General features: G+C 37.9%; 1 protein-coding gene across 1 annotated transcript in view; it reads right to left on the reverse strand.

The window, feature by feature from the left end:
• The window catches only part of METTL16 (methyltransferase 16, N6-methyladenosine), a 110091-nt gene that overhangs the window by 42343 nt on the left and 58956 nt on the right, over positions 1–8792 (reverse strand). The window contains exons 3-4 of the mRNA XM_007937459.1: positions 4713–4853; positions 3452–3567 (exon numbers count right to left, since the gene is read on the reverse strand). Coding sequence (XP_007935650.1) covers positions 3452–3567; positions 4713–4853 — 257 coding nt within the window. The remainder of the gene's footprint in view (positions 1–3451; positions 3568–4712; positions 4854–8792) is intronic.

An 8792-nucleotide genomic window follows, 5' to 3' on the forward strand; every position in this document is an offset into this window, starting at 1 on the left:
GAATTTGCTCTGTAAACTTTCAGCCAAATCACACACACACACACAAAAGATTAGATAGGAAATTTAGAGGCCAGTGAGTTGATGTTAATGGAGGAGGAATAACTCAGAAAAGAAGGGGGAGAATGGGTGACAAGCTGAAGAATGTAATCTGTCTCACTGAATCTCAAACGCAGAAACTGTTGAGGTGGTGTATATTTTGCTGTATATATTCTGAACAATAAAATATATTTTAAAAACATGGGCCTCTCGAAGAGTATGAAGGGATGGACACTGGGAGGAGGTAACTATGGGGAGGAAGTGGGAGGGGAGCTGCTGCATTGTAAATTTTGGTCAATGACATGAGACAAAGTATATGTGAACTGCTGTATGAAAAGTGAATTTACTCTGTAAATCTTCACCCAAATCCTAATAAAAAAAAACCATATATATACACCAGGAAGGAATATGCTCCTCAATAAAATCAAACACAAGACCAAAGGGGCAGCATATGACCAAAAACAAAGCTCAGAAGGCAGAAAGGGGCAGGAGAAGGATGAATGGAAACAGAGAAATCGGAGGAAATGGGAAAACTGCTGGCCCATGGAGGGGACTGCAACCAGTGTCACAAAACAAAACGTATATAAATTGCTGAATGGAAAACTAATTTGCTCTGTAAACTTTCAACCAAACTACGATTAAAAAGTAAAATAATAATAATGGGCAAAGAACTTGAATAGACACTTCTCCAAAGAAGAGAAATAAATGGAAGACCAGGTTTATGGGTCTGACAGAGCCTGGTAAGACCCCTGAGACTAGGGCCCCTAGTTACCCTTCAAGCCTGGAATTGAACTCACTCCTGTGGCTTCCAGACAAACAATACAGGCATATAGGTTGAACATTTACATCAGGTATACACTCCTTAGAATGATCAATCATGGGAGAACAGAAGGGCAGTATTTACACAGGGAGACACCTGGGGGGTGGAGGGCAGGAATGCATTGGAAAGAAAGACACAGGGAAGAGACAATTACCAGGAAGAAGTGGGAAGAAAGCTGTAACACTATGGGGAGCTGTAGTCAACGTCATGAAACAAAATGTGTAAGAACTGCTGTATGGAAAATGAATGTGCTCTGTAAACTTTCACCCAAATCACAATAAAAATTTGGATGGATAGATACACAGATACATAAGAAAATTATATATAAATGGCCAGTAAGCTCATGAAAAGATGCTCAACATTATTAGCCATTAAAACACGTTACCATCGAGTCAATTCAGACACCTGGTAATCCCATGTGTGTCAGAGTAGAACTTACTAGTCATTAGAGAAATGCAAATCAAAACCACAGTGAGATACCCTTCACACCCTGCACAAACTAAAAGCTACTTTCCATAAGGCCTGACTTTGTTCCAGCTGTCTGTACCTTTTGATAAAAGATAGTTTGACCCCAAAGGATCTAATTCCTATCCAGTATCCCCAAAGGTGAAGGCTTTAGGAATGGTGTTTACTTAAGGTAGTACCTTAAGATTGTGCAGAAAATATTCTTAAAATCCTTAAAAGCCACTAAGGTGGCTATAACAAAAAAGATAGACAATAACAAGAGTTGGCAAGGAAGTGAAGAAATTGTAACCCTCATACATTACTGGTAGGAATGCCACTTTGGAAACAATCTGGCTGTTCAAAAGATTAAGCAATGAGTTACCATTTGGTCCAGTAATTCCACTCCTAAGTATATACCCAAGAAAACATATCTCTACACAAAACTTACACGCAAATGTTTACAGCAGCATTATTCATACTAGGCAAATAGTGGAAACAATCTAAATGTCATTAATAGATAAATGAGCAAGGAAAATGTGGTATGTATCCACACAATATAAAAGAAATGAAATACCGATACACGCTACCATCATAGATGAACCTTGAAAAAATTATAAGTGAAAGAATCCAGTCACCAAAGACCACATATTCTATGACTCCGTTTATATGAAATGTACACAATCAGTAAATCTATAATGACACAAAGTATACTGCTGTTAGTCTAGGGTTTAAAGTGTCAAGGGGAAACTAGGAATGCTAAAGGATATGGGGTTTCCGTCCCCCAAAAAAAACAAAACCAAAAAACTCACTGCTATTGAGTCAACTCTGACTCACAACAACCCTACAGTACAGAGTAAAACTGCCCCATAGGGTTTCCAAGGCTATAAATCTTTACAGGAGCAGACTGCTACATCCCTCTCCTGTGAAGCGGATGGTGGAGTCAAATTTCTTAAATTCTGCTTCACTTATGTTCCAATCTAGAATGCTGGTATTGCTAATAAAGTTTTGTCACATCACACCCTACCACCCAATGAATCACTCTAGAATTTATTTTGTTATGAGGTATATAAATGGTACTTTAGGATATCTGATTAAATCTAAAAACAATTTACGCTCTCAAAAGTCTTAAGCATAGATACCTCCTCATTCCTAGCTGATTAATATTACTCATTTTAATTTAATAAAGGGTTTACTAGATGAAGGAAAATTGAGGTTAAATCAATGCTTTTTATAGCACTGCGTTCTTTTTAACAGGTCAGTTCTTTCTTCCCAATGTATCTCTTTCTATATTAATGAGCAAATATATTTTTCATTTGAAGTTGAAAATCAGAAATTTGTTTACTATCAAGTGACACCACCTCACTGCCATCGAGTCGGACCTAACTCATAGTGACCCCTCTGTGGGTTTCCGAGGCAGTATCACTACGGAAATAGATTGCCCAACATTTCTTCAGAGGAGTGGCTGGTGGGTTTGAACCACCAGCTTTCTGGTTAGCAGTCAAACGTCTTAGGTGCCAGAAAGAACAGTGACCTCCTTTTTAAATCAATAAGCCTAGTCCAGGAGTGAACTGTAACCTAAATTAGTTCAATCAGAAGAAAACCTCATGTTTACTGCTTTAGGGAAGAAAAGAGCTCCCTCCACCCTCTGTTAGATATTACTTTACCATAAGCAAACCAGTTTTAGAACAAAAACAAAGACTAGGTCAGTGCCAAGAGAAAGCTATAAAAATAAGAGCCTGAGATTTGATAATACTATGCCTAAGGTACTTGACTGCTAACCAGAAGGCCGGCGGTTCAAACCCACCAGCCACTCCTTGGAAGGAAGGTTGGGCAATCTACTTCTGTAGTGATACTGCCTTGGCAACCCAAGGAGGGGTCGCTATGAGTTGGGGCCGACTCAACAGCACATAACAACAACATGAACTTCTGTATCAAATTGTTTGTAAAGTCTATACTACTGCTGGGCTTCTTACAACTATAAGCCAATACATTTCCTTTGCTGTTCAGTAAATCTGAATTAGGTTTCAGGTACTTGAACCCAAAAGTATCCTAACTGATACAGCTTCCAAAATAAAAGGTGCTCTTTGCTCTTATCTCTGCAAGGCAAACTTGGATAAAGATTAAATTACTTTAAAGCAGAATACAATTTACCTTGGCTTCCAACTGGTTGGCAAAAAATGGAGGGTTGCACATGCAAAAATCATAGATTATCTCAGATTCTTCTTTGAGAGCATCCATCAGGAGTGTCTTCTGGGGTACCTTTACCACTGGGAGAAAAATATTAATGCTGTGGTGGTTTTAAATTACGCCCACAAATTCTGACACTCCTCCATTCAATAGGAGAGTTTAATTTCTCTCCCCTTAGGTATAGGCTGAGCTTAGGGACTCACTTCCACCAAAAAGAATATGATGAAAGTGACAGGGTGCCACATTCGAGGCTAAGTCATAGAAAGCATTGTAGTTTCCTCCTTGTTTTACCTCTTGGATGACTTGCTCTAGAGGAAGCCAGCTGACATACTGTAATGGCAATCAAGCAGTCCCACGGAGAGATCCATGTGGCAATGAACTGAGGCTTTCTACCAAAAGTCACGTAAGTGAGCCATCTTGGAAGTAAATCTCTATCCCCAGTCATGCCTTCAGGTAACTGCAGCTCTAACTGGTATCTGACTGCAACCTCATGAGAGATTCTGAATCACAACCACCAAGCTAAGCTATATCCCATTTTCTGAGCTATAGAATCCATGACATAATAAATACTTATTGTTTGAAGTTGCGAACTTTTGGAATAATTTATTACACAGCAATAGATAATAATGTTAGTATCTCCCATTAAGGTTGGGCAATCTACTTCCGTAGTGATACTGCCTCGGAAACCCAAGGAGGGGTCGCTATGAGTCGGGTTTGACTCGACGGCACATAATAACAAATAATAATAATAATAATCTCCCATTAAACGATATGTTTAACACTGTACCAAGTCACCTTAAAAAAAAGAACAATTTCTTTATTAAAGTGAAGTAATGCCACTTTAAGAAGAAAAATAAATAAATAAACAGCCTTTTTATACATATAGTAGGTACAAAGATAAAAAGGAACTGATCATTAAAGGTATTTGCTACTTCTACCAAAATTCCATGTACAGAAATGAAAAAAAAATAAGCATACCTTATCAATAGTAGAGCTAGAGCTTTCTTCCTTTTAAGATCTTGACTAGGTTACTTTATAAATTTATTATTATTTCTAAGTTAATTCTGCTGTCAAAACAGCAGCCCCAATTATAATGTACCAGCTATTTAAAAATTACCAAACTGTATGTATTTAAGCAAAAGATAATAAATAATGACGTGTATTAAATTACAAAAATCAGTTAATAAACAAAGCTAGAAAAGGATATTTATTCTGTGGCACAAACCTTTTATGAGATCAGATAAATTATTCTGTTCCACATTTTTCTTCGCATAGTTGAAGCACATATCATCCACTTCCGTTGCAAGGAAATACCAGCCATTTAAGGTTGCTCCAAGTAAAGGATAGATGCAGGATGCCCCAGTACCTGGTAAGAGGAAAGTTCAAAACTCATTCCCACACCAGAGAGATGAGAATAATCATCAGAATTCTTACCACTTAAAAGCTTAAATCTCAAGGTGATACCTGATTACATACATACTGGGGGGGGCTACTGGGTATTCTAGTCATTTCATGATAATCTTATCTCAGAGTTAGACTCAAATTTACCTAGAAACCTTGCTTTCTTCTTTTCTTCTATGTTGTGTGTCAAATAAAGGGCACATAATTAGTGGTCAAGGAATATAGGACCGATTAACTGAAAATGGTCACAATTCGCTTTCTTTTATAAAGTCTCCATTTAAAATCCCACACAAAACTCCATTTTCCTAAAGGAAATTAATGCTATTAAAACATCACAGTGGTATCTTAAAAAAGATCAATGTATATCCCATTCTCCAAAATCAGAGGAAAAAAAAATACACAGGGTACAAAACTTTTATGATATTAAACTGCCCAATTCCCCAATTTCTTTAAGTTTTTACTTGATGGAAACCAGAAGTTAAAAAAAAGAAACAAAAGAACATATTTCTCAGATGTGGAAAAATATTGATTCAGATCCAAAACATTAGAAATCATTGGCCTGCCCCACTAGTTCAAAGGAAATATTCAGAGACAAACACTCCAGGCAAAAGTCACTCTTTGACAACTCGAGTTTGGTCTTAAACTTGTACGTAGACTATCCACTAACCACAAGTATTACTTTTACAACCACCGACTAATCTTGGCTAATGAGGTCACTAACTAATCTTGGCTAATGAGATGCTAACGTGTATAAGCAAAAGGATGCCAGCCAGTGTTTCTTCTCAAGGCCTACAGTAGCCAGCTTGTATCAGCCACTCCAGGCTTGTTTTTGCCTAGACCACAGCCTGGTTCCCTGCTGGCCATTCTGGTAAGCCAGAATTAGTCAGAATAGGAACATTTAAGAAGCATTCTCAGTGCTGTACAACAAATACTCAGACCAGATCCCAGGCCACTGATTCTCAAACAACTATCTCTCTATACCTCAATTTTGTTTAAAAGTAAAAAAAAAGAAGAAGAAGTATCAGCCATCCAAAGATCAGGTGTCTCTAGAATAATAAATGCAGATCAAAGACCCCCATTGCCCTCTCATTAAAAATGTCAAACTTTTCAAAGCTCAAAGACCAAAAGACTTGTAACCTAATATTCTAATATACTCTGAAAGCTGAAAGACATTTTTAAATGGGTAATAATCTTAGAATGATAAATAAAAATGGAAAGTATATAATCACAGAATTAGAGCAAACTGATGGAGTCTGGGGGAAGAATTTATATGAAATCCTAATTAGAATGGATTTAATTTCAGCAAGGAGTGAAGAGCTAAAATTCATTAACCTCCTATATTCCCAAAGTCTTGTTTTAGGGGTTTTGGAGCACAATTAAAATCAAAGCAGTAGCAAACAGGCTCTCACAGTTTTAGCTTTCTGTAACCCATCAGCCAATCTCCTGCCATGAACACAAAAGGGTAGGAGCTTTGTTAAACTCCATTTTTACATACTGCTTAGCTCAAAGCAGTGCTCAGAATTTTGATATTCAAAGAATGATATATTTATCAACTTTCAAGAAATTAATTACTGGACACCTACCAAATGTCAGAAATATTGCTAGGCCTTATGATACTACAGAGTATGCCAAAAACCACCACCAAAAAAAAACACAGACTCTGCATTTTGCAATCTACGCCAAACAGAAATTCACCAATTAATCACACAACTTAATGTAATGAAAAACTAAAACAAATGTCATAAAATAAAAGACATGGTTTTCGGAAAGCTTATAAGCAAGAAATTTGGCTCATACTGGAGAAGGCTTTCCAGAGAAAATAAGGCGGGTTGATAATTAAAGAATAAATGAGAAATAACGACCCAAAGGTAGGGAAGTTCCAGGTAGAAGGAACATACACAAAGGCTTGGTGTCATAATGTATTATCAGAAGAACTAAAAGAGAAGCGCAGAAAACAAGGAAGAGAATCATATAAGATGAAGCTTTGAGAAGAGAGCAAGGATGAGATCATTAAGATTCTCACAGGTTACCTCAAAGTTTGCCATGTTCACCACAGAAACTACAGGAAGTCATTAGAGTGGTAAAGATGTGACTGTTATGAGTTTTATCCTTTCTTTCTGGCTGCAGTGTAGAGAAAGGAATGGAGGGGCAACACAGTAGTTGAGAGCAGACTAGCTGAGAAGCTACTGTGAGACCAGATAAGAGATGTTGGTGACTAGGACTAGAATGGCAGCAGTGCAGGCACAGACAGATGTAGATGATATAAGAAATATTTAAGAAAAAAAAAGGGGGGGGGGGGACCAGGTTTGCTGGTCCGATAGAGCCTGGTGGAACCACTGAGACTATGGCCCCTAGCTGCCCTTCAGGTCTGGAATTGAACCCACACCCGTGATTTCCAGCCAAACAAAAGACAGGCATATGAGTTGTACATTTACCTCAGGTAGATACACTCCTTGGAGAGAACAGTCATGGGAGAAAGAAGGGCTGATTATGCACAGGGAGACAGCTCAGGGGGCAGGAGTGCATGGAGGGATGGACACGGGGAAGAGGGGAGCTGTTGCATTGTGGTAAACTGTGGTCAATGTCATGAGACAAAGTATGGAGAGTGAATCTGCTCTGTAAATCTTCACCCAAATCACAATTAAAAAATAAATAAATAAATATTTAAGAAAGAAAATCAACAGAAAATGGGAAGACAGGACACTGAGAATGGGGAGAAGTAAATATCAAGGATGACTGCCTGGTCTCTACATTGCATAGCTGGGGAGACTGCAGTGAATTCACTGAAATAAATAACAAAGACTAGGAAGAACGAGTATGAATTTAGTCTTGCACACAGACAGAACTGAGATGTTTTTGAGATATCCAAGTTTCTCAGATATATGGGAACAAAAATCAAGAAAAGTAATCTGAGTTGTAGAAATACATAAATTTATGAGATATCTGCATGGAGGTGGAACATAAAGTCACAAAAGTAGATAAAACTGACTAGGGGTAGAGTAGCGAATGAGAGGAGAAAATAGCTAAAGACTGAGCCTCAAGTAAAGATTCCCAATATCTAACAGCCAGAAACAGGAAGGTAACCTAAAAAGGAGAGAAGAATGACCAGAAGTGCCAAAGAGTCTAGTGTAACGGAAGTCAAAAGAAGAGATTGCATGAAGTGGAAAGAAATGGTCAATAAATGTTACTGAAAGGCCATATAAGATGAGGCCGGAAAATATTTACTGAAAATTAATGCAAATGTCAAAGTTAAACATTTACTACTATCTAGAAATTGTTATTTCTAGTAACTAGACTATACACCAGGACCACTGGTAGCGTAGTGCCTAAGGTACTTGACTGCTAACCAGAAGGCTGGCAGTTCAAACCCACCAGCCACTCCTCAGAAGGAAGGCTGGGCAATCTACTTCCGTAGTGATACCGCCTTGGAAACCCAAGGAGGAGTCGCTATGAGTCAGACTTGACGGCACATAACAACAACAGACTATATACCTATTTCTTACTTCTCTACTAGTTATCCAACATTTCACATTTCTGACAATAGTAGTAAGTCTACTTTGCAACTATTCTGCACATTAACAACATATGTCTGGCAGTAACAAATGCCAAGGTGCAAAGCAAGGGTAACACTGGCTGTGATGGTTAAGGTTATGTGTCAACTTGGCTGGGCCACGATGTTCAGTGGTTTGGCAGTTAGGTAATGATGCAGTCATCCTCCACGTTGTAATAGGATATGGTCGTATTACAAATCTTGCCAATTTTCAAATAACAACCTGGTCTTTGGAACCCAACCATGTTGATTAAGTGAGGAGTGAGTGTAATTAGAAATACAGGCACAGAACTTTTAATTCAATCTTTCTTGTAAAGGACTGGTAAAGGTCAAAGAATTTTTTTTTTTTTTTTT

This window comes from Orycteropus afer, unplaced genomic scaffold, assembly GCF_000298275.1.
Source record: "Orycteropus afer afer isolate SDZICR_OR568_19922 unplaced genomic scaffold, OryAfe1.0 scaffold00042, whole genome shotgun sequence".
Classification (NCBI taxonomy): Eukaryota; Metazoa; Chordata; class Mammalia; order Tubulidentata; family Orycteropodidae; genus Orycteropus; species Orycteropus afer.